The sequence below is a fragment of the Phoca vitulina genome, unplaced genomic scaffold (assembly GCF_004348235.1).
Source record: "Phoca vitulina isolate PV1807 unplaced genomic scaffold, GSC_HSeal_1.0 scaffold2, whole genome shotgun sequence".
NCBI lineage: Eukaryota > Metazoa > Chordata > Mammalia > Carnivora > Phocidae > Phoca > Phoca vitulina.
Genome location: NW_022589705.1, coordinates 18,498,542 through 18,524,507, shown reverse-complemented (window position 1 = coordinate 18,524,507; position 25,966 = coordinate 18,498,542). Strand labels below are relative to the sequence as shown.

At 36.1% G+C, this 25,966-nt stretch overlaps 1 protein-coding gene and 1 pseudogene across 5 annotated transcripts in view; both read left to right on the top strand.

Annotated features, from left to right (window-relative positions):
• Positions 1-25,966, top strand: part of SLC35A3 (solute carrier family 35 member A3) — a 57,712-nt gene that overhangs the window by 21,416 nt on the left and 10,330 nt on the right. For 3 of the 5 annotated variants that reach the window (XM_032422789.1, XM_032422808.1, XM_032422778.1), the window contains exons 2-5: positions 14,885-15,089; positions 18,466-18,620; positions 18,698-18,820; positions 21,396-21,567. In XM_032422789.1, the coding sequence (XP_032278680.1) occupies positions 14,903-15,089; positions 18,466-18,620; positions 18,698-18,820; positions 21,396-21,567 (637 nt within the window). In that variant the 5' untranslated portion in view covers positions 14,885-14,902. Of the gene's footprint in view, positions 1-14,884; positions 15,090-17,276; positions 17,661-18,465; positions 18,621-18,697; positions 18,821-21,395; positions 21,568-25,966 lie in introns of those variants that run through there. The other 2 variants (XM_032422796.1, XM_032422802.1) reach the window with 2 other exon arrangements.
• On the top strand, positions 25,065-25,204 carry LOC116627230 (annotated as a pseudogene).

Here is a 25,966-nt window from a genome sequence, read left to right as displayed (position 1 = left end):
TCTGATATGCTGTAGGTGTTCAGTAAATGTTCTTTTATTAATTTAATAAATTGTAACTTCTGAAGTTACAATTATTGGGAAACATTTAATGAGAACCAGTTTTGGCATGGGTGCCTGTATCTTTTATGTATTATACAGAGAGACTTAATTTTTGAGGATCACTTTTCCTTTCTGAGAATTTACATATTGTAGAGTTTATTTATTCTTTTATAAATTCAACATAGAGTACCTGCCTATTATGTGACATATCCTCGTAAGGAGATGCAGGAAATACAATGATGAATAAAACACAGATATGCATATATGTCAACAAATTAGATTGATAAAATTTATAAGTGGTATTATAAAATATAAGTATAAAATCATATTGGAATATAGTAGAGGGGAGGCTTTAGTCTGCTTGAAACTTAGGAAAACTTCACTGAGAGTAGATTTGTATTTTGATACAAGATGAGAAATAGATAAAGAAGAAGAAAGAAAATTTATAATTAAAAAAAAATTTTTTTTTCAAGTAGGCTCCACGCCCAGCACAGAGCTTGAACTCATCACTCTGAGACCAAGACCTGAGCTGAGATCAAGAGTTGGATGTTTAACCAACAGCCACAAAGGTGTCCCAAGGAAAGAGTATTTTTAAAAAAGGGATATTTATTCAAAGAATGCATGAAGAAAAAGTGTTTGAGACAGGTCATAGTTTATGGCAGAGAATTTAGGTTGGGGCCAGATTGTGAGGGACTGTTTTGTGTGAGTTTGTACTGTATCTTCTATTGGTAGGGAGTTAGTTAAACTTTTACAAAAAAAGAAGGAATGTGATCAGATCAACATTTTAGTAAGGTATCAGCTATATGGAGGTTGGAGTTGTTAGAGTCTGAAGGTTGTCCCATCAGTTGGGAGGCAGAGTGACATGAGACTTGAACAGTAAATACTCAACAGGCATAATTGAAATGTACTCAATAGTTTTTAAACCCATGGTATATATAAACTCCTAAGACTGTAGGTTTACCTGGGAGTGGTGGCAATTTCCTGTTTAGAAAGGGTGGTGGTTAAAAACAACAACAACCACCAGCACCACCACCACACAGCATTTGAATTCTAATAGTGGAATTTTGTCCTTAGGGGAGGGTGGTATTCTTCCATTAATTACCTAAGCACAGTTAATAGCTAGAGTTCAAAAAATTTTTTGTCCTTGACAACTTGCCAAACCATAAATCCATAAATACCAGCTAATTCCATATGTTCTATTAAGTTTCAGTTAAATTATTTTAAACATTTTTCTAAAATTTTTACCATTTGTGAGTGCTACAAAGAAAAACATCTTGGGACGCCTGGGTGGCTCAGTCAGTTGAGTGTCTGCCTTCTGCTCAGGTCATGATCCTAGGGTCCTGGGATTGAGTCCAGCATCGGGCTCCTTGCTCAGCGGGGAGTCTGCTACTCCCTCTGCCTGCCGCTCCCCCTGCTTGTGCTGGCTCTCTCTCTCTCTGACAAATAAATAAAAACCTTTAAAAAAAAAAAAGAAAGAAAACCATCTTAAAGCTCCTGATCTTTCAGGTTTATCCTCAGGCTGAATTAAATAAATAGCTAAACATTATTCTTAATTATCCTGGTATATTTTAATTCTTAAGCATTTGAAAAAATGCTAGAACCTTGTTATTAATGTTAGTACTTGGGGAACAACACTATCTTATAGAATGATTATATTATGTTTGACTTTCTGCATATAGATAGGTATATTTTAGATGGCATGTTTTGACACACATAGTATACTTCAAACTGGGCAATAAATCATGTTTAAAGGATTTAATTTGGGGCGCCTGGGTTGCTCAGCCGGTTAAATGTCTCCCTTCAGCTCAGGTCATGAACCCAGGGTCCTGCTTATCCCTCTCCTTCTGCCTGCCACTCCTCCTGCTTGTACATGCTCTCTCTCTCTGTCAAGTGAATAAATAAAATCTTATAAAAAAAAATAAAGGAGTCAATTTGAGAATAGTGTGAACAGAAAATTTAAAATTGGAAATTATTTTCTAGATTATAAACTCTGATTACTGCTATTACTTTTTTAGGTTATAAAAACAAAGACATGAATAAAAATAGTGATGATCTGTACTTTCTTTTTACCTTTTATGTCCTTTAAAATAACAAAGAAATTGATGTTTTCTAAAGTAAGCATTAGTAGAATTACTTTGTAACACTGGTCAAGTCCTTACCTTCCCTCTAGAAATGTTATTATTAACCATTTAGTTTTGTGAACCAAGTGGATGGGCTTCACATTTTCCATGACAGAACATCACTAGAGTAATATCTCAGTTATTTGGTATCCTTGATTTTTTTTTTTACTGAGTCTGGCATTTATTTTAAATAATATTTATTAAGCACAGCACAAACTATGTGAGAGGAACTGTTGTATGCACTCTTCAGTGTAAGCCAGTTTTCCTGGTAACTGATTAATTCTTTTGAGTACTGAAAACTTAATTTTAACTGTCTTCCTCCTAGGAATGATTTCTGCCTAAGTAGACATAGAATGGAGAACAATTAAGTTTTAAAAATACAGATACTTGTATTGATTTCCTGTGGCTGCTGTAACAAATTATCCCAGATGGGTTGCTTAAATTAAGAGAAATATATTCTCCCAGAGTTCTGGAGGCCAGAAATCCAAAATCAGTATCACTAGGCTGATAATCAAGAGTGTCAGCAGGACTACCTATGCTCTCTCTGGAGGCTCTAAGGAAAAATCCATCCTTTTCTCTTGCAGCTTCTGGTGGTTGCCAGTCTTCCTTGGTTTGTGGCTGTATCACTAGTCTGCAAGGCCAGCATCTTCACATCTCTCTCTGGATCCATCTTCACACTGTCTTCTCCTCTTGAGTATTTGTGTTCTCCTTTTCTGTCTTTTATAAGGACATTTGTGTTGGTGTTTAGGGCTCATTTAGCTAATCCAGGATAATTTTCCCATCTCAAGATCTTTAATTTCATTTGCAAAATCCTCTTTCCCAAATAAGGTAACGTTTACAGGTTCTAGGGATTAGAACCTGTATATTTGGGGGCCATTATTCAGCCTACCACAATCCTCAGGCATATTTTACTATCTGGACATGTGCTAGGATATAGAGATTGTAAAAATGTGTAGAGCATAGGATCCTGGGACCCTATGAAATTGTAAACTCAATTTGCCTTTTTTTTTTTTTTTAAGATTTTATTCATTTATATGAGAGAGAGCATGAGCAGGAGGAGAGGCAGAGGGAGAAGCAGACTCTCCGCTGAACGGGGAGCCCAATGCAGGGCTCAATCCCAGGACCCCGGGATCATGACTTGAGCCAAAGGCAGGCACTTAACCAACTGAGCCACGTAGGCGCCCTTCAGTTTGCTTTTTATTTCAAGCCCATGACAGGATCAGATTTTGGATTTGTTTTTCAGAAATACTGACTTTGTAGCTAAAAGAGATAAGTTGTTTTTAGGCTGTGATAGAAGCTTTCTGATACTTTACCTGGACCATGGGCTGTGAATTTAGGGTCTCAAGTTCATTATTTTCTTTCTCCAAGTTTTCTAGTTATTTTAGAAGCAAGAAATGAACACCATTATATGCTAATTTCCAGTAAAATGTTTGTGGCAGCACTACTTGATCACCCAAAACCTAATGTTGATTATAGGTATTTACAGGTGATAGTTTAGGTAATTTTTGCCTTGGCATGATGAACAACTACAACTGTCTCCTTTACCACTGGTAATAGGGTCCTTAATGGCCTTAAATCTAGTCGGATCAGAAAACTGATTTCAAATTACTATCATTGTGGATCTGTTACCCTAGAACCACATTTGGTACCAAACACTGTATCAGAGTTCAGTAGAGAAACAGAACCCTTCACTATTATAGAATAAGGGATTTGTGATAGGAATAAGACCTTTCTCAATTATGGGAAAAGCAGGGGAAGTAAAGGTCTAAAAAGAGAGTGTTGGGGGGAAAAATAGTGTTGGAGGATTACTGAAAAGTCACTAAAAGCAGCCCTCCTGAAACACTAGTGTGGGTACACAAGTCAGCTTTCAAAGGAATCTAGGGAGCGAGGCATGTCCTATAAGCCAGAATAGGATCATGTAATGGAGCTGGTGGAAAGGTGTATAGAAAGCTGTCCTCTCTGTGTAGCTGTCTTTTTCCGTCCGCAGTCAAGAGTCTGGTGGAGAGCATGAGCCCACTTTTGTGCAGTAGGATCAGCAGTTGTGAGGAAGAGCTGACCTAGCACAGGGAAGAGTGAGGATAACTAGAACCTAATTCTCTGTTTCTGTTTTACCACATTTAACCCTGAGTATTTTTTGTGAGTAATGCTCTTGTGTCACCCTGTCTCCCAAGTTTTGTGCAGACTTTGTGTTTAGCCAGTTCTAACCTAGCACCATACAGAGAAAGGGCCTTTGGGAAATAACGTTTGAGTTTAACTAAGTTGACATAAGGTATCATCATTTTTCTATGATATTTTTCTCTTGCACCCTGTCATAGGAGATTACATACTTAATACTATTTCTTGAGTTGTTTGAATAATGTATCTTCCAAGCTAGAGGATAAACTTCATGAAGACAAAGACTATATTTGTCTTGTTCATCATTGTGTACCTAATGCCTGAGCATTGTATGTATTAAATATTGATGGCAAGTTGTGGAGAGTTGTAGGATACCTTTATTTTTCCCTTCTGCCCCCAGTCTCCTTGAACATTTACTAATGGTTAGTGCCTGTGGACCAACCTGGCTTTTACACTAGTCTGTATTCTTTTTAGAATAGCTTTATTTATTTTTTTAAAGAATATCTTTAACTTCTGCCTTTAGCTGAAAGTGGAGGAAATGGCCATAGCAGAAAGCGGTAGAGCAGAATAGCACAGAGATGGAGAAATGGGAGAGTGAAGCACAACACATTCAAAGGGGATCTTAGAGCTATACTTATTAGATCATTATGTTTTCCAAATTACTGACATTATATAAAGAGTACAATAATACTGAACAATTTTTAATCTAAAAATCAGAATGCAAATAGATTTTATATTTGTATAGTTGAAGAAATATTTGAGTATTATCGATTTAACTGAATGTAAGAATGGAAATTCTACAGTAGTGAAAGAACAAGTTAAAAATTGGCAGTACTGTAATTTACATACAGGTGATATTTGCCTTATGTAAACAGATACCTGACACATTGAGGAAGAAAGGGAAGGAGAAACAATGAGAAGTTGTTTTACTTAGAATGTAATAGGAACCTTAGATAGTAAAGAGTTGATTATTAAGTGTGACTGAGCAGGATTGTGCTTTGCACTTAAAAGTGAACTAAGTTAGTGGAAGTTATTATTTCTATCATAGAAACAATTGATTATACAGATAGTATAAAGTATCTTTGACTCATTCTTCTTTCACTTTTATACAAAATAAAATTTTTTGATTTTCCACAAGATTATTATCAAGTATGACATAGTTTTGCTACTTTTAGGAAATGCTGTGGCTACTTCTGAGGTAGTTCGAAAGGAAGATATATAAATGCCAGTGTCAGAAGTAAAGGCAGTTGTGATGAATTTTATTTGTCATTATTTAGCATACAGTTATAGGTTGCAGTTTTAAAGTTTGGCATCATGGAAGACAGTGGACAAAAAATTGCAACTGAGGTCAGTATTTTTGTATGTATTTATTTACTTTTTCTGTTCATTTACTTGGGAAAATCTTAAAAGATCTGTTTTTACCAGTAACTGTTTCTGAGTAGCATATAATGTGAACTGATATTTGCTTATTAGCACTTTATAATTTGTGTGTTTTCATACGTACTCTATTATGTCATTAACCTTTAGTAGATTATTTTATTGTACTTAGGGAGTATATTTCAGAACTAGTGTTTAGAAAATGTAAATATAGCTTACTCTAAAAACCATAAGTTAAGAAATTTAGACTTTTATTTTTACAATTGAAGGAAAATTGATATGCAGAATTTCTAACTAACTAAACTAAACATTTGGTCTTTTAGGACTTTTAGTAGCTGGAGACATATCAGCGAAGTACAGATAGTCTTGTTTCAGTAGAAATAATGGGCTTCATATATAGTCCTGAAGATTATGCATATACTTTAATAAGCTATTGGAATAAGTCTATAGCCAGACTGATACTCAGATTTACCTACAAAGACCTATCTGTGTCTGAAAAGATGAGTAAAAATTATTAGTATATAATGTTTTGAATATTTCAAAATTTAGTTAATGCATATTTAATGCACTTAGATGTGGTATACACAACTCATTTCTCACTAATCCTGATTAATTTGGGGGTAGAGGTGGTAGCAGTAGTGTACATTAATGATACATATACTTCATGTAATGTATATTTTTTAAACATTTTAAGCCTTTAAAATATTTAAGCCTTTAAACTCAGAATTGGCATTGTAAAGCAAGAATCTTTGGAAGCCAATTTTTTTTTTTGAAAGATTTTATTTATTTGAGAGAGAGAGAGAGAGCACGAGCAGAGGGGAGGAGCAGAGGCAGAAGCAGACTCCCCATTAAGTAGGGAGCCCAACGTGAGGCTTGATCCCAGGACCCTGGGATCATGACCTGAGCTGAAGGCAGATGCTTAACCGACTGAGCCACCCAGGCAACCCAGGAAATTTTTAAATTTTTAAATTTAAATTTTTAAAAGGAAAATGATGCTAAATGTTTATCAGTAGGAGATTCGGTAAATAAAAGGTTCACTCATTTGATGGAACTTTAGAATTGTTAAAAGCAATGAGCTAGGTCTGTATATCAACATAGATGGCAATACAATACTGAATAGAATAAGAGAATGCCAAATAATGGATACAGTTTGATGCCATGTTAATGTAATTATGGCTTATGATTATATTATATATGTATGAAAAAAATTTTAATAATAGACTAGAAATATATACTTTAAACTTGTAATAGGTTCCTACTGGGGAGGGGGAAAGGAATAGGACTTAGAGTGGTGGCTTAAAGGGGACTTTGACTTTAGTTGTAATATTTTATTCCTTTACAAAAGGAAAGGTAAACAAATGTGACAAAATTGAGACATCAGTTCTGGGTGATGGAATCATGGATGTTTGTTATGTTCTTGGTACTTCACTGAATTTTAAAATTCCATTTTTTTTCCCGTCAAGAAAGATCTATCTATTAGGAAAAGGTGGAACTTTGTGATTACAAGACTCTGTTTTCAATGTAACTAAGAAACCCAAAAGGTTGTTGAAAACTTTTAAGTGGAAATATGAAATGGTCTAGATACTTTATTTCACCTTTGCTACTAAAGTCCTGGGGTTTAGGGATTTCAAAAAAACTGAAATAAGAAAAATTATTGACAAAATCTATACCAAAATATCATTAGATGTTTTTGGATAGTTGAATATGGTTCAAATTTTTACCAATTAAAATAAGTTTTCTGCATTTTTCTAAGAATATACTGCTTTTTAAAATAAAGTAATAAATGCTATTTTTTAAAAACAGAATAAAACAAGAAGAGCCATCAGAATGAAATAGTGTTCTTTACTCTAGTAATCAAGAAGAGTGCATTTTTCAGGTTTTAGCTATTAAGTAAAAGTGGAACATCTAAGCATCCTTACTCCTCTGATCCTGCTATAAATCTGAGAGCCTCACTGAACCCAAAGTGAGTTCAGGGAGCTTAGTAACCAGGGACCTTAAAAAAACATGGGCAGTAATTTGTTGACTGGGTTGTAAGGCTTTTGGTAGTAAATCGAAAAAAGCTACATTTTGGGGGCGCCTGGGTGGCTCAGTCATTAAGGGTCTGCCTTCGGCTCAGATCATGATCCCAGGGTCCTGGGACCGAGCCCCCGCATCGGGCTCCCTGCTTGGTGGGAAGCCTGCTTCTCCTTCTCCCACTCCCCCTGCTGTGTTCCCTCTCTCGCTGTATCTCTCTCTGTCAAATAAATAAATAAAATCTTTAAAAAAAAAAAAAAAAGTTACATTTTTGAGAGAATTTAGCACAGTTTCTTGTTGATTATTGGTTTGTAAGTTTCTTAGATAGGAAATTTTAATGAAACAAAGAATAATATGGAAACTAGAGGATTAGCACTACCTGAAGGGATAAAAAAAGGGGAATTAGGTGGCAAGAGAAGAAAATGTAGGGAGGACTAAAATTAAATCTTAAACATAAGATTGTTTAGAGTTTGTGTTCAATGGTAATGAGAAAATATTGTACACTTTAAAATGAAGAAACAATATTAATCTTATAAATTATAGAAGTGGAGTATAGTCTTTGTTTTGATAGATTTCATATTTATGGATTTGCTGTGAATTTATGGTCTGTATTAAATGAACATATTTAATTTTACCTGTATTATATTCCAAACCAAGTTATGTATTTGTATAATCTTAGAAATACTCATATTTTTACTTTCCTTAGGCAGAATTGTGAATTAAATTATAATTCTTTACAGTTGATCTAGTACAAATGATCATTTGTTTGTATATATTTTACTTTTCAACTTTATATTAGAAAAACAATCCAGTTCTTTCCTCCTGTGTGTCTCCTTTACTCCTCATACAGAACACTTCACTTCTAACATTTCAGGTCACCAAATGTTGGGGAAGAGGTATGGTTTCCTCACACCAAGCAATTCTCTGTGACACCAGCTGGGTATCCTACAATTTAACTCAATTAGGACACTATATACCTGCAGATAGTGTCAGATCCCGCGGGTTAGGAACTCAGTCCCATAAGAATGCTCCCACCCTATTTAAGATCCAGTTGCAAGTAGTAGGTCACCAAATTACCCACAACTCTGTCCAGTTTGGCTACAAATCAGAGGTTCCCACCATCTCCTCCACAAGTTGGATTAATTCGCTAGAGTGCCTCATAGAACTCAGAAAAACACTTTCTTAAACCAGTTTATTAATGGATATGATGAAGGATACAAATGAACAATTAGATGAAAAGCTATATAAGCACAGGGCCTGGGAGGGTCCTGAGTGCAGGAGCTTCTGTCCCTGTGGAGTTGGGATGTGTTATCCTCACGGTGTGTATAGCTTGTTATCCTGAAAGCTCTCTGAACCTCATACTAGTGGAATTTTTATGGAGTTCTCATCATAGAGGCATGATCAATTGATCACCCAGGAAATTATAAGGGTTTCAGGAGCCCTGTGTCAGGACGTAGGGCAGAGGCCAATATATATTTTTTCTATTATCTCACATACTTTAAAAAAATGCGTTGTAAGAGACTGTTAACTGTATTAATAATTAAGAATTGAATTATCACAGTGAATGTGTTGATGTTGTATATGCTTGGAAATGGAAAAGCAAAATAGTAAAAATAGTATATCCTGGTTTAGAATCTGACCTTTAAAATTTCATTTGAAAAGAAAGTAGAGCTTTGCTGTTATAACAGGTACATTATGGTCTTAGCTGTACAGAATAAACAAAAGACTTCCTTGAATAGATTTTCCAGGAGAATCAGGTGCCTATGCCACATGTGGATTGCTGGCAACTTGCTCTCCTTCCATACAGAGATAAAGGCCACTAGGATGTCCTCTGAAATTCTACAGTAGCATGTAGTGAGAGCTAGCGAACCTGATATTTATGTATTTCCAATTAGTAGTTAAATGACCTTGAACAAGTAATCTAACTTCTCTGTTTATTATTTTCTTCATTTTATTTTATTTTTTTTTTAAAGATTATTTATTTATTTATTTGACAGAGACAGACACAGAGAGAGCACAAGCAGGGGGAGCAGCAGAGGGAGAGGGAGAAGCAGGCTCCCCGCTGAGCAGGGAGCCCGATGTGAGGCTTGATCCCAGGACCCTGAGATCATGACCTGAGCCGAAGGCAGACGCTTAACGACTGAGGCACCCAGGCGCCCCTATTTTCTTCATTTAAAAATGAAGATATTTATACTAGATGATTTCTAAAGCATCTTCTACCTCTAAAATGCTGTAATTTTATTTCACATTAGGACTCTTGCTAATGCAGATTTACAAAAGTGAGATGGTTGATACATAAATTGATGTGTTCTTTCCTCTAAGCTTGATCCTTTATATGTGACAAAAAAGACATATATTATTCAGATTTTCTCTCTGAAATTCAGATGAAGTACTTAAGGTAATTTTTTTCAATCATTATTTTTCGGCACTAAAAATTTTATCTTCATATTGATGGTGTTACGTTGTTTGATTTTGGAGCATATTCAGTCAGAGAATTGCTAAATTTAATGAGCTAGACTTTGTGCCTTCAAGGATAGGCTGTCACTGTAACCATGGTACTTGGCCTAGTATAGGCACCAAATAATGACTGTGGAATGTTTGAATATATTACATGCTAGTTTAATAATTATGAGGTAAGGGAAGATAGAGGATCATATATCTAGAACTGTAAATGGTGGCTTGGTTGTGAGAGCTATAAAGAGATATACAATAAAGAGGGTCAATATTAACAAAACTTAGGATGGAAGATGGAATCATGGAAAGGATAGAGTTGGGCTGAAGAACAGACTAACAGAACACCATTGGTATTAATCCAAAGAAATTAGAGCTAGAATCAAAGCTATGAGGAAAGCCTGCTGAGGAATGCTACTACTTAGTATGTCCTCTATCTTTAATCAACTTTGTTAAGCTGTAGTTTACACACAATAAGATGTACCCATTTTATATGTTTAGTTCAGTGAGTTACAATAAGTGAATACAATTGTATAACCACCACATAATCAAGATACAGAATATTTCCATCACCACCAGAAATTTCTTGCTATCCCTTTGCAGTCAATCCCCAACCTCAACCCCTGGCCACAGTCAACCATAAATTTGCATTACTGCAAATTACTTTTGCCCTTTTTAGAATTTCATATAAATGGATCATATAGTATATACTGTTTTGTCTGTAAACTTTTTTGCTGTTGCAAAATGTTTGCATTGATGTTTTAACTTGTATCAGTGTTTCATTTCTTTTTATTGCTGAGTAGTAGTCCATCATAAGGATGTACCACTGTATGTTTAGTAATTTACCCGTTAATGGGCATTTGGGTTATTTCCAGTTTCTGGCTGTTACAAATAAAACTTCCATGAATAATCATACACAAGTATTATGGATAAATGCTTTCAGATCTTTTGGGTATACACCTAAGAGTAGAATTTCTAGGTTATATGAAAAGATTATTATTATTTTTTAAAATAAACTATCAAACTGTTACTTAAAGTGGTTGTATCACTTAATATTCCTACTAGCAATGTTAAGAGCTCTATTTGCTCAAAATCTTCTCCATCGCTTGGTAGCATCAAGTTTTACAATTTTAGCCATTCTAATAGGTATATAATGGTATCTCATTGTGGTTTTAATTTGTATCTCTCTAATGACTATGATGTTGAATGTCTTTTCATGTGCCTATTAGCTATTCGTTTGTCTTTTTTGGTGAAATGTCTATTGAGATCTTTTATTCATGGGTTGTCTTGTATTTATTATGTTGTAAGAGTTCTATATGTATTCTGGATACAAAGCCATTGTCAGATATACGTATTGAGAATATTTTCTCCCATGATGTGGTTTGCCTTTTATTATTTTTATAGTATCTTGGGATGAACAGTTTTAAATTTTGATGATATCCAATTTATCCATATTTTTCTGTTATGGTTTGAGCTTTTTGTAAGAAATCTTTGCATGTCCCGTCTGGATGGCTCAGTCAGTTAAGCTTTTGACTCTTGGTTTCAGCTCAGGTCATGATCTCAGGGTACTGAGGTCGAGCCCGGAGTCTGCTTCTCTCCTTTCTATCTCCCTCTGTCCCTCTCCCTGCTTGTGCTCTTTCTCTCTCTCAAATAAATAAGTTTTATTTATTTGAGAGAGAGAGAATGGGGGAAGGGGCAGAAGGAGATGGAGAAAGAATCTCAAAAAGGAGATGGAGAGAGAGAATCTCAAGCAGACTCCTCACTGAGTGCAGAGCCCCACGTTGGTCTCGTCCTCACTACCCTGAGATCATGACCTGAGCTGAAACCAAGAGTCGGAGGCTTAAATGACTGAGCCACCCAGGCACCCCAATAAATGAATCTTTAAAATACAAAAAAGAAATCTTTGCCTATCCCTACGTGGCTATATTTTTCTCCTGTTTTCTTCTTGAATATTTATAGCTTTAGCTTTTATGACAGATCTGTGATCCTTTTCTAGTGTGAGGTAGATAAGGGTAGAGATTCACTTAAAAAGAATGCAGATGTCTTGTTCTAGAATTATTTTTTTGTTACCATTGTCAAAGTCATTTGACCAAATATGAATGGATTTACTTCTGGACTGTCTTCTGTTCCATTGATCTATACTTCTGTCCTGTCCTATGTCAATACCAGTTTTAATTACTAGAGCTTTATCGTAAGTATGGAATTTCAGGAGTTTAACTTCTTTTTTTTTTAAAGGTTTATTATTTGAGAGAGAGGGAGGGCATGCATGCACATGAGCGGGGCTGTAGGGGCAGAGGCAGTAGGAGAAAGAGAATCTCAAGTAGATTCCCACTGAGCTTGGAGCCCAAAGCTGGGCTCAGTCTCACGACCCTGAGATCATGACCTGAGCCGAAATCAAGAGTCAGACACTTAACCGACTGAGCCACCCAGCCACCCCTCAAGAGTTTAACTTATTTATTTATTTTTATTATTATTTTTTTTTAAAGATTGATTTTATTTATTTGACAGAGAGAGACACAGCGAGAGAGGGAACACAAGCAGGGGGAGTGGGAGAGGGAGAAGCAGGCTTCCCGCAGAGCAGGGAGCCCGATGCGGGGCTTGATCCCAGGATCCTGGGATCATGACCTGAGCTGAAGGCAGACGCTTAATGACTGAGACACCCAGGCACCCCGGGAGTTTAACTTATTTAACACTGTTTTTCCTTTTCAAAATTGTTTTGGTTTTCTATGTCCTTTGTATTTCCATATAAATTTTAAAGTCAACTTATCAGTTTCTACCAAAAAAGCATGTAGGGATTTTGCTTGAGATTGAATTGAATCTTTAGATCAGTTGGAAGCAAAGGATGTGACCTTGGGTGGAAAGGCAGTTAATTGACCACACACAGTGCATTAAGTCCTTCCTTGAAAGAGGCTCTTAGTGGAACATCTCCATGTTTTTGACAGTTATAGTGGTTGATAGTGTTGTTCAGATCTTCCTGTATTCATACTGGGGGGTTTGGTGTATATGTGTGTGTATTCTTGTAATTACTGAGAAAAGTGGGTTAAAATCTCACATTATGACTTATGGATTTACTTGCTTTTTCCTTTTAATTCTGTTAGGTTTTGCTTCGTGTATTTTGAAGCTAGTTATTAGGCACAATATTCATCTATGATGGTTATATCTTACTGATGTATTGACTCTTTTATCATTATGCAGTGTCCTTTAATTCTAGAAATAATTCTTATATAATTTATTTTTCCTGATATTAATTTGGCCTCTCCAGCTTTCTCATAGTTATTTCTCTCATGGCATATCTTTTTCCATTCTTTTACTTTTTAACCTATTTGTATCTTCATATTTAAAGTGAGCTTCTTAGAGTCAATTCTGAATTACTTTAGGGAAAATATAGGAACTTTGCAACTCTTATCTTTGGGGAAAGCGGGGTGAAGAGTACACAAGAACTCTTGTACTATTTTTTATTCTATGTGAATCTAAAATTATTTCAAGAGTGTTTATAATTGCTTGTTGTTCATGCATTGTTACAGTAGTTTCTTTTAAATTCTTGTCTGGGGGCACCTGGGTGGCTTAGTCGGTTAAGCGTCTGCCTTCAGCTCAGCTCATGATCCCAGGGTCCTGGGATTGAGCCCCACGTTGGGCTCCCTGCTTAGTGGGGAATCTGCTTCTGCCTCTGACCCTCCCCTCTGCTCATGCTCTCTCTCTCTTAAATAAATAAAATCTCTCTTAAATAAATAAAATCTTTAAAAAAATAAATTCTTGTTTGGAGGTCAGTGGGGTGCCTGGGTGGCTCAGTGGGTTAAGCATCCAACTCTTGATTTCGCTTCACATCAGGATCGCAGGGTTGTGAGATTGAGCCCCGCACTGGACATGGAGACTGTTTAAGATTCTCTCTCTCCCTTTTCCTCTACTCCTCCCCACCTCTCCCTTTAAAAAACAAGAACAACAAAAAACAACAACAACAAATTAAAATTCTGGTAATTCCGACATCTGTGTCAAGTCTGTATTGTTGTCTGTTGATTGTCCTTTCTCATCCTAGTTGCGATTTTTCCTGGTTTTTGTTGTTGTTGTTGTTTGGTATGAGGAATATACTCCTTTTGGATTGTATCAAGGACATTTTGGGTATTATGAGACCTTGGTTCCTACTTAAATCTTCTTTATTAGTAGGGAGGAAGAGTGCTGCCTCTTTGCTGACAGTCACCTTGCTTAGGGCAGGAGTGGTTCATAGGGCTCAGCCTCAAAAGTCTTGGTAGCTGTAGCCCCGGGTGGTAGGGAAGAGGGCCACTGTCTCCGCCCTCATTAATGCAGGGTAGAGATGGTCAGCGAGTCTCTGTTCCACACATTACATAGCATCCAGTTAGTAGGGCTCCATCCTGCAGAGCTGCTGTCTTCCTATTCCTTTGGTTGGAGACAATGGGTTTTTCTTAGGACTTCTGTTTGTTGTTGCTCTCCACCTGTTGTGGTTCCAGGTTGTGAATTGTTATGGCAGCCAGGCTGAGATACATAGGTGGCAGAAGTCTCCAGGGAATTCACTATTGGGTTATCACTCAGGATCTGGGGTCTCTAGCCAGTTTGTCTTATTTTCTTCACCTTCCAGAGTCTTATAGTAGTTAGCTTTTTTCTTTGGTCCAGGGTTTATAGTTGTAATTAGCAGGAAGAAAAGGGTGGAATGCACTTAACTCTATTTTATCTGGAATGAGAAGTCTCATACTGATTTTTAATATGTTTCTGTATTTTCTAATTTTGTTTATTTGCCCTGCTTATTTATTTTTCAGGCAAATGAAGATAAAACAATGTCTGCCAACCTAAAATACCTTTCCTTGGGAATTTTAGTCTTTCAGACTACCAGTTTGGTTCTAACGATGCGTTATTCTAGGACTTTAAAAGAGGAGGGACCTCGTTATCTATCTTCTACAGCAGTGGTTGTTGCTGAACTTTTGAAAATAATGGCCTGCATTTTATTAGTCTACAAAGACAGCAGTAAGTTTTTTGGTTTTTTGTTTAAGTCATTGCAATTTATTCGATTGTTTTTGTGTGATTTACATATGATACATACATAAATGTATATTGGTAACTACACATTTTAAACACTATTGCTTTATTATCTAATGTATTAAAAACATTTCAATATTCTTCATTTTCTTTTTTTAAAGATTTTATTTATTTGAGAGAGAGAGTGTGAGTGCATATGCACAAGCGGGGGGTATGGAGGGGCAGAGGGAGAGGAAGCAGACTCCTCGCTGAGCAGGGAGCCCCATGTGGGTTTTGATCCCAGGACCGTGAGATCATGACCTGAGCCAAAGGCAGCTGCTTAACCGGCTGAGCCACCCAGGTGCCCCCAGTAGTTTTCATTTTCTTAGAATGGTTTTAGTCTAGTAACAAACATATTTTATTCTGATCTATATCATGATTCATGTCTTCTGGTTAATGCTAGAATTGTGAAATGTAGTTTCTTGCATTTATAATTGAGATTAAGAGTAAATTCTATACTTCTATAACTTTTAGAAATTTAGAGAAGTCATAATTAAAGTCAATGCTTTTTATTTTATTTGCTGCATTGATTAGTCCAGCAGTGACTAATTTGATACCGTTTTTTTTTTAACAGTTTTATTGAGATATATTCATGTACCATACAAGTCAGATTTTGAAGTGTACAATTCTGTGTTTTTTGGGTATTTTACATTATTAATTATTTGAAGTTGTAGTAAAATATACTTTTACACATACATGTATATCATAAATTGTATAAATTTAACCATTTTTAAATATAATTCATTGGCATGAATTATATTCACAGTGTTGTGCAGCCATCAGCACTATTTCTAAAACTTCATCACACCAAACAGAAACTCTATAACCATTAAGCAATAACTCCCATTCTCCTTTACCTTCAGCACTTGGAAACCTCTAATCTACTTTCTGTCTCTATGAATTGGCCTCTTCTAAATATTCCATCTAAGTAGAATCATACAGATAAGTTAAGGGGTAATTAAGGTTTCTCTTGGGCCATGTTAAATTTGAGATGCCCATAAGGCGTTCAAATGGAAATGTTAAATAGTATGATATATGAATATGGAGCTCAAGGATTTGTCATCTTATATATTGCTTCAAAGTCAAGGATTGGATGAAGTAATTTAGTATATACTGAGAAGAGAAGGCCAAAGACTAAACTCTGTAGCATTCCTAACATTTAGAGGTCAGATTGAGAAGAAGAACCAACAAAAGACTCAGTCAGGGGCGCCTAGGTGGCTCAGTTGGTTAAACATCCGTCTTTTGATTTTGGCTCGGGTCATAATCTCATGGGTTGTGAGATCAAGCCCAGCATCCGGCTCTGCTCTAAGTTTGGAGTCTGCTTGTCCCTCTCCCTCTGCTCCTTACACCGACCCCCAAAGTAAATAAATAAATCTTAAAAAAAAAAAATTTCACCTGTAAAATGGTCTAGATCTGGTGGTTTAAAAAAAAGAAGACTGAGTCACCAGTAAGGTAGAATAAAATTCACATAAATGTGGGGCACCTGGATGGCTCAGTGGGTTAAGCATCTGCCTTCAGCTCAGGTCATGATCCTGGGGTCTTGGGATCAGCCCCAGGGAGGGCTTGCCGCTCAGCGGGGAGCCTGCTTCTCCCTCTCTTCCGCCCCTCCCCCTGCTTGTGCTCTCTCTCTTGTTCTCTCTCTCTCAAATAAATAAAATCTTAAAAAAATAAAAGATTTTAAAAAGACAAATAAATATATAAAAATATATAAATATAGATCAACCTCACTAGCAATCAGAGAAATCAAATTAGAGCCTCAGACTCAATTTCACTACCTTCAGATTGACGAAAATAAAAAGCCTAACAATAACAGGAATTGGAAGGAACATGGAACAAGACCTTCCCTAAACTGCTGGTGAGAAAAGTATGTGATAGCATTAATTATTTAAAAGTTTAATTTAATTTAAAAAATTTTTAAAGATTTTATTTATTTGTCAGAGTGAGAGAGCACAAGCAGGGGGAGTGGCAAGCAGAGGGAGAGGGAGAAGCAGGCTCCCGGCCAAGCAGGGAGCCCAATGTGGGACTCGATCTCAGGACCCTGGGATCATGACCTGAGCTGAAGGCTGATGCTTCACCAACTGAGCCACCCAGGTGCCTCTAATTTTAAAAATGTTTAAATGAGCTAATATTTTAGATTTTTTTCTGCTAAATCTAAGAAAAAAATCTTTTGGTAACTTTTAGTTACATCTTATCTTACTATTATTATTTTAGTGTGAGGAAGGGATAAATATCAGATATTAATCTTTAAACAGTATTTTCATTTTTAAAAAGTTTTCATAATGAAACTTTTCAGGTTTTATGTTGGGAGAGAAAATCATCTATGAAGTATCATTGTTGGCAAAGTAGTAGGATTCCTTAGATTTCTCCTGTCTTTGGGAGTTTATGTATCTTTTATTTTTTAGTTTTTTTTTATTTTAAGTAGGCTCCATGCCCAGTGTGGGGCTTGAACTCAGGACCATGAGATGGAGAGTCACATGTTGCACCGACTGAGCCAGCCAAGTGCCGTGGGTTTATGTGTTGGTAACCTTCTTTGGACACTTTTTGTGATTAATGCTGTAGGTTGGCTAGCTCAAAGTCCATTCCCAGCCTCTTTCTCCCTTTGTTGTTTCTAATGTGAAGAATATGAAAGAAAAAACTACATTGCCCAGCTCCCAGCTCCCTTATTGCAACGGGTAGCTGCAACAAAATCCTGGTCTATGAGAGCAATGCCTGCTAGGTCCTCCTGTTCTTTCTTGTTGCCTAAACACAAGAACCAGACAGAAGTGCAGCAATCATTTGGTGGCTTTGTTACAATAATCATGTAGACAATAGATGAAAAGCATGAAGGTAAAAAGCCAATATATATGGAGAGAGACCTTAGGTCCTGGTATCATCACTGAGCTGCTGTAGCAGCTTTGGACCTGTGGGGATGAGACAGATCCCTTTGAAGTTCAGCTGATGATAAAATGGAATGCACAGAATACAAGTTTTTATAATGTTGCTACTATAGAGTAAGAATACTCAGCTGAAAAATTAATACTTGCTCTGAGCTTTTGGTTATCATAAATATATGTGTGTGTGTATGTGTGTGTGTGTGTACATATATAATCAATTTGCTTGTGTTCCCTAATGAAAGAATATAAGGAGAATGCTCTTCTTAATGTGCTATATTATAATATTTAACTTTGAAAAATTAGTATCATTAAAGGTATACTTTAGACCTAAAGGTATCTTAACATGTAGGACTGTTTCTGTTTTTTTATAGGTGAGAAAACAGGCCTTGAGAGAGTGTATGTAACTTATTCAGAGTTACTTAATGATTTTACCCATTTCATGTTTTTACTAGACTGTAGTCTAAGAACACTGAATCGAATACTACATGATGAAATACTTAATAAACCTATGGAAACGCTTAAACTTGCTATTCCATCAGGGATATATACTCTTCAGAATAATTTACTCTATGTGGCCCTGTCAAATCTGGATGCAGCTACTTATCAGGTACTTAAAACATGTTTCTAGTAGTTCTTTTAAGAAACAAACAAACAAACAATAATATTGACTGTTTTCTTTTTCAGGTCACGTATCAGTTGAAGATTCTTACGACAGCATTATTTTCCGTGTCTATGCTTAGTAAAAGATTAGGTGTGTACCAGTGGTTCTCGCTAGTAATTCTGATGACAGGAGTTGCTTTTGTACAGGTAACTATTCAAGATAAGTATACCTTTCATTTTTATCAGAGTTTCAGAACTTTAGTTACTGTGTATGGAGAATATAGTTCTATTAATCGTTGAAGCAAATAAATGCTTATTCTCACAACTGACGTATTTTTTGAAGGCTTCCTTTGAGCAATACTATATTGGGGCTGCAACTGATAAATAAAAATTTGACTGATTTCATTTAGCCTTATACTCTCTACATCCATCTATGTTGTTAGAAATGGCAAGATTTCATTCTTTTTTTATGCTTGAGTAATCTACTGTATATATATATATATACACCATATGATTTTACTCATATGTGGCATTTAAGAAACAAACGAACAAAGAAAAAAAGAGATAAACCAAGAAACAGACTCTTAACTCTACAGAACAAACTGATGGTTACCAGAGAGGAGGTGGGGGGGAGATAGGGGAAATAGGTGAAAGAGATTAAGAGTACACTTACCTTGAGCCCTGAGTAATATACGGAATTGTTAAATTACTATATTGTACACCTGAAACTAATATAGTACTGTATGTTAACTATTGGAATTTAAACAAGGAAATGAGTGAATGAAAGGAAGGAAGAAAATTTTAAAATTAAAATAAATAAAAATCAAATTATCTGACATAAAGAAATAAACAATCTAGTTAGGAAAATAAGATACTGCATATAAAACAAATCTGATTTTTACTGGATGTCTGAGCATTTGAGATTATTAATCACTTCCTTCTTATTGTCTATCAGCTTCCCTGATACCATTCTTTCCTGGTTCTTCTCATCTTTCTAATAATTCCTTGTTGGGTTCCTTCCTGGGACCCTCTTCCTTGATACTTGATATTAGGGTTGTTGGTAGGCTTGTTCTTTTCCTTAAATTATATCTTTATTTTTGGAGACATCATCCATTCTGTAGGTTTTTATTATCACTTAAATGTCCATGGTTTCTTGGTCTATGTCACCACCTGTAATTTCAGATTTGTACATCTAAAAACCTGTTGGACATCTTAGCTTGGTTATTCAGTAGACCTTATAAACTGAGCATATCCAAAACTTTACCTTTTCTTCCACCAAACCTGTTCTTGTTTCTATTTTTTCCTCATTATTTACTCCGTCTGGGAGTTGGCCTAGACTCTTCCTGATGACTGTGCATCTAATCAGTCAGTAAGACTTTGCTGATTCTGCTTTTCTTTTTTTTTTTAAGATTTTATTTATTTATTTGAGAGAGAAAGGGCGTGCAGGGGGGAGGGGCAGAGGGGAAAGTAGGCTCTCGACTGAGCAGGGAGCCTGACACAGGACTCGATCCCAGGACCCCAGGATCATGACCTGAGATGAAGGCAGATGTTTAACCAACTGAGCCACCCAGGCACCCCCTGATTCTGCTTTCTAATGCTTCTTGATTCCTTCCTTATCTGTCTTTATCATCACTTCCCCAGTTCATGTGTTCTTTGTTTCTCACATGATCATTTACCTCCTGATTTTTTTTTTTTTACTTCAGTCTTACACATCCCTCAAAACTCAAACTCCACGTAGTCACCACTATGGTTTATCTAAGATTTTATTTATTTGTTAGAGAGAGCATGCACAAGAAGGGGGAGTGGCAGGCAGAAGGAGAAGCAGACTCCCCACTAAGCAGGGAGCCCCACACATGGCTTGATCCCAGGACCCTGGGATCATGACCTGAGCTGAAGGCAGACACCTTACTGACTGAGCCACCCAGGCGTCCCCACTATGGTTTATCTAAAAACAAATCCAATCATGTTAGTTTCCTGCCATCCAGAGTGTGGTATGTCTGTCACTTTCCGCAGAGTGTGGTATGTCTATCTTGAATAAATATTTTATTTTTAAACAATGCAAGCATTTTTTTTAAGATTTTATTTTTAAGTCATCTCTACACCCAGTGTGGGGCTCGAACTTACAAAAACCCGAGAACAAGAGTTGAATGCTCTACCAACTGAGCCAGCTAGGCGCCCCTTGAATAAATATTTCTAATAGTTATTTTTAAATGGGTATTACAAAATTTTAACTGTCATTTCAAACCCTTATTTTCATAGATATTGCTAAGGATAAGTTAAAATAGGTATTACATTTTAAAAAGTGAGGTGTTTTAAATTAAAATATCAAGTAATAAATAGTTCAGGTGGAACACAGATTTGACAAAAACCATGAAGATGATAATTTCTGGAACACTGATCTATAGGATAAAGCCCATAATGGTTAACATGATACCATATGGACCTTCCATAATTACTAAAAGTTCCATTTTCATTTTTGCTGCTCCGACAGTTCACACTCTGAACTACTACAATTTATAGAAGCTGTTTTGTGCATCTGTGCATTTACTCATTCTCTTTCTCTTTTTTAGGGAATTTTTTGAAATTGTAAGTTGTAACGGTAATATTACAATGGGAAAAAAATAAAACGATTCTTAGTTTTTCTTTCAAAAGCGCTCCTCTGCAATCCCCAAGAATGGTATTGGTTGCATTTTTATCTTAAGGTCTGAGAGTGGGCTCTAAATATGCACTTTGTAAAATATCATAAGGACTAAACTCCAGTTTTGTTTTTCTTTTTGTTCAGTGGCCCTCAGATTCTCAAGAGCTTGATTCTAAGGAACTTTCAGCTGGTTCTCAGTTTGTAGGCCTCATGGCGGTTCTCACAGCATGTTTTTCAAGTGGCTTTGCTGGGGTTTACTTTGAGAAAATCTTAAAAGAAACCAAACAATCAGTGTGGATAAGAAATATTCAGCTTGGTAAGATAAGTTTTAAGTGCTTTCTAATATTATATTTTTTAATGATTATATTGTTAGTTTTAAGGATTACTATATATCTTTAAATAAATAAGCCTCCCATAGAATCTGCCATTGGGATTCAAATATCTGGCAGAGTTTTTGCCTTTCAAACATTGTATTTTAAATGAATGCCTTTTATTCAAGAAATGGAATTTTAGGTCTGTGACATAAGGGTGTATGTAGCCTGTTTCGGTCCTCACTATTTGGAGACTTAGGAACTTTATTCTTGGTTGCTACAATTCTCAGAAAAGGTGTTACAAATGACCTATTTTCCTCCTGGAAAAGGAGATTAAAATACTTGGCAAATTTCAGTTATATAATACATCGTTATTAACTGTTATCACCATGTTGTATATCAAATACTCACAATGTACTCTTTAAATATCTTACAGTTTTGTCAGTTTTACCTCAGTAAAGCTGAAAAAAAAAAAAGATACGTAAATGGAGAAAGTTTGAAATGATGCAATTTTCATCTTTGTTTTAAAATCTTAATACCTTTTTTATTTCAAAATGTTATGTTTTAGCTTTTAAATACTATGTCATTTTTCTAACCGAAGATAAATAGTTTAAAACAAAACACACCTCACATATTGAAGGATTGCCTTTGAACAAATTATTTTTTATTTTTTTATTTTTAAAAAATTTTTTAAAGATTTTATTTATTTATTTGACAGAGAGAGACACAGCAAGAGAAGGAACACAAGCAGGGGGAGTGGGAGAGGGAGAAGCAGGCTTCCCGCTGAGCAGGGAGCCCAATGCGGGGCTCGATCCCAGGACCCTGGGATCATGACCTGAGCCGAAGGCAGACGTTTAACGACTGGGCCACCCAGGTGCTCCTGAACAAATTTTTTTTAAAGATTTTTTATTTATTTGAGAGAGAGAGAGAGGGCAGAGTGAGCAAGAGAGAAAACGAGCGGTCGGAGAGGGGCAGAGGGAGAGGGAGAAGCAGACTCCCCGGGGCTCGATCCCAGGACCCCGGAATCATGACCTGAGCTGAAGGCAGACACCCAACCGACTGAGCCACCCAGGCGCCCCTGAACAAATACTTAAGCTATATATACAGTATTATAACTTTTAATTCCTCATACAAAGATTCCAGCATTTGGTATTCCTGGTATATATTCATTCTGGAAAATGCTGCATGTGAGAGACAGCTCAGTTGCAAATCAACTATTTTGTCTTAAGCCTCTGTCCTTGTGATTTTGGAGCTCATCTTTGAAAACATTATTTTTTTCTGTCTACATCAACTTAACAGGTATACCATGTCTGCCTTGGTAGCAGTCAGGCCCTCCACAGTGAATGTGTATACTCCTAATGGCCTATATTTTAAGTCAAACCATCCCCAACAAACCTTCCAAATTTGATTAGTCCATTTTTCCAGCTGTTTTCAAATAATGTGATAACAAACAAACTAAACCTTCATTTTTTAAATGATCACAGGATTTATTTTAGTTTCTGTGCAAAATCTGTAGAAATGTATCAAGTTGGGTTTTTTTTTTAAGAGAATATTCGAAGTAAATACTTTTAAGGATTAAATTAGCTTCTTTTTGTTCGTTTGTCTCGAAGGCAAGTACAGAGGCTTGAAAAGCACCAACCAACTTAATTCACCATTTCAGAAACAGTGTATCGTTAGTATAGTGGATAAGAACACTTGATTTTGTAGTCAGACCAACTCAAATCCTGATTTCATCACTTAACCACCTTTGTGGCCTTAGGGATGTTACTTAATCTTCCTCCGTTTCACTTTCCTTATTGATAAAATGTACTTAATTATAGTACTAACTCCATATGTTGCTATGAGGATTAAATGAGTTAATACTTGTAGAGTGTTTAGAATAAAGTGCCTTGCATAGTAAGCACTAACGTCAGCTATTTATATAAATATGCAAATATCAGGAAAGAATGAAATATTAAAACATTGTGTGATTGCCCCAAATTTTCTTGAATTATAAGATAAAAACGAAAAGTCAGAATTCATGATTCTGTGGTACATCATGGGTTTCTTATTCTTTAATTTGACCTCATAACACAATCTAGTGAATGGTAAGCTAACTCAAAGTTTCGAAAAGGATACATAAATTAGTTGTAGATAACTTGAGATTACAAAAACAGAAATTAAAACGTTATTTTTTAAAGATTTTATTTATTTGAGAGAGACAGAGCAAGAGTGTGCACACCCACATGCATGCACTAGCAGGGGTAGGGGCAGAGGGAGAGGGAGAAGCATATTCCCCGCTGAGCGTAGAGCTGATTATATCCCAGAACCTGAACCAACGTCAGACACTTAACCAATTGAGCCACCCAGGTGCCCCCAAATTAAAACATTTTAATCGCATTTATCAAGTATCAAACTGTCAAAGATTAGCAAATTGATAAGATCCAGTGTTAGCCAGAGAGTGGAGAAACAGGAACTCTTATTATCTAGGATTGCCAGGAGTATAGATTAATATAACCTTATTGGATCTCAAATTGGGAATGTTTAACAAAATTTTATTTATTTTTATTTTTCTTAAAGATTTTATTTACTTATTTGTCAGAGAGAGAGAGAGATCACAAGCAGGGGGTGGACAGAGGGAGAGGGAGAAGCAGGCTCCCGGCCGAGCAGGGAGCCTGATATGGGGCTCCATCCCAGGACTCTGGGGTCATGACCCGAGCCGAAGGCAGACGCTTTACCGGCTAAGCCACTGAGGTGCCCCAGGAATGTTTAACAAAATTTTAAATAAATGTTTTGATGAAAAAATTCTTCTGGATAAGAATTTATCCTACAGGGGCGCCTGGGTGGCTCAGTCGTTAAGCGTCTGCCTTCGGCTCAGGTCATGATTCCAGGTCCTGGGATCGAGCCCCGCATCGGGCTCCCTGCTCGGCAGGAAGCCTGCTTCTCCCTCTCCCACTCCCCCTGCTTGTATTCCCTCTCTCGCTGTGTCTCTCTCTGTCAAATAAATAAATAAAATCTTTAAAAAAAAAAAAAAAAAAAAAGAATTTATCCTACAGATATACTTACACAAGAGCACAAAGATAGATGTTCAAGGTTATTTATTTTAGAATTGGTTATAATTGTAAAAAATAGAAAACGTGTACAAGATTGCTCAAATAAATTATCGATATGATTAAATAGTGCAGTGGTTAAGATCATGAAGTCCAGAGCCACACTGCCTGGATTCACATCCAGAGTCCATCACTTACCAGCAGTGTGAACTCAGACACGTTTACTTAACTTCTCTGTGTATCAGTTTCTTCATCTATGAAATTGGCATAAGAGTATCTACCTAATAGGGTTGTTGTGAGTTAACATACATAAAGCACTTAGAACAACTTGTGGCACATGATGTTATGTATGTATTTCATATTATTATCCGTACAATGAGATATTATACAACTGATAGAATGAAGTAGATCTGTACATACTGACATGTATGTAACCTTCTATACTATATACCTTTTGTCATTATCAAGAGTTAATCGCTTCTCGGCCTTTTGGCTAAGATCAAGTGTATTATCAAGAGTTATTTTTATTTTTATTTTTTTTAAAGATTTATTTATTTATTTATTTAGGGCACGAGTGGGGGGAGGAGCAGAAGGTGAGGGAGAGAGAACCTCAAGCAGATTTCACACAGAGCACAGAGCCCACAGAGCACAGAGCCCACAGAGCACAGAGCCCAACATGGGGCTTGATCCCATGACTCTGAGATCATGACCTGAGCCAAAACCAAGAGTCAGCTGCTTAACCAACTGAGCCACCCAGGCGCCTCTCAAGTGTTATTTTTTATAATTAAAACATAGAAAACTAATACAGTCATAAGTGTTTCTTTTTGTATTTTTTATTTTTCTAGTTTTGTAAGTTTGTATTATTTTCATGTTCAAAATTAGACATCTTAAAACGATTGATGTATACCTGAAACCGATATAACACTGTATGTTAACTGTACTAGAATTAAAATAAAAAACTTAATTAAAAATGATTGAGTTGGCATAAGTAAAATTAAAAGAACATTTCATATCCCTTTTAGTTTGTTTCCATCATGGAATCTTCAAGTAGTTATGGCTTTATAAAAAAAGTTGCTTCACCCTGCACTCTTTGACTACAAATATTATCAGAAACTACTCCTAACAGGTGGCCCTTGTAGGCATTCATTTCTTTCTTTATAGTTTAGGATTGCTCCTGCAAATCTCTTAGATCCAGTAGTCATGTGATAAACTCTATGGTACAACTAAGGAATGCAGGAGTGAATAAGACAATTTCTCCTCTCACTGCACTGGCTTTCCTTAACAGTGAGACTTTAGTAATGACAGCTTCTGATGTTGCCTGACTATTTCTTAGCTTTGAATTTTTGAATACTACTTAATGTACTTCCAAAACTTC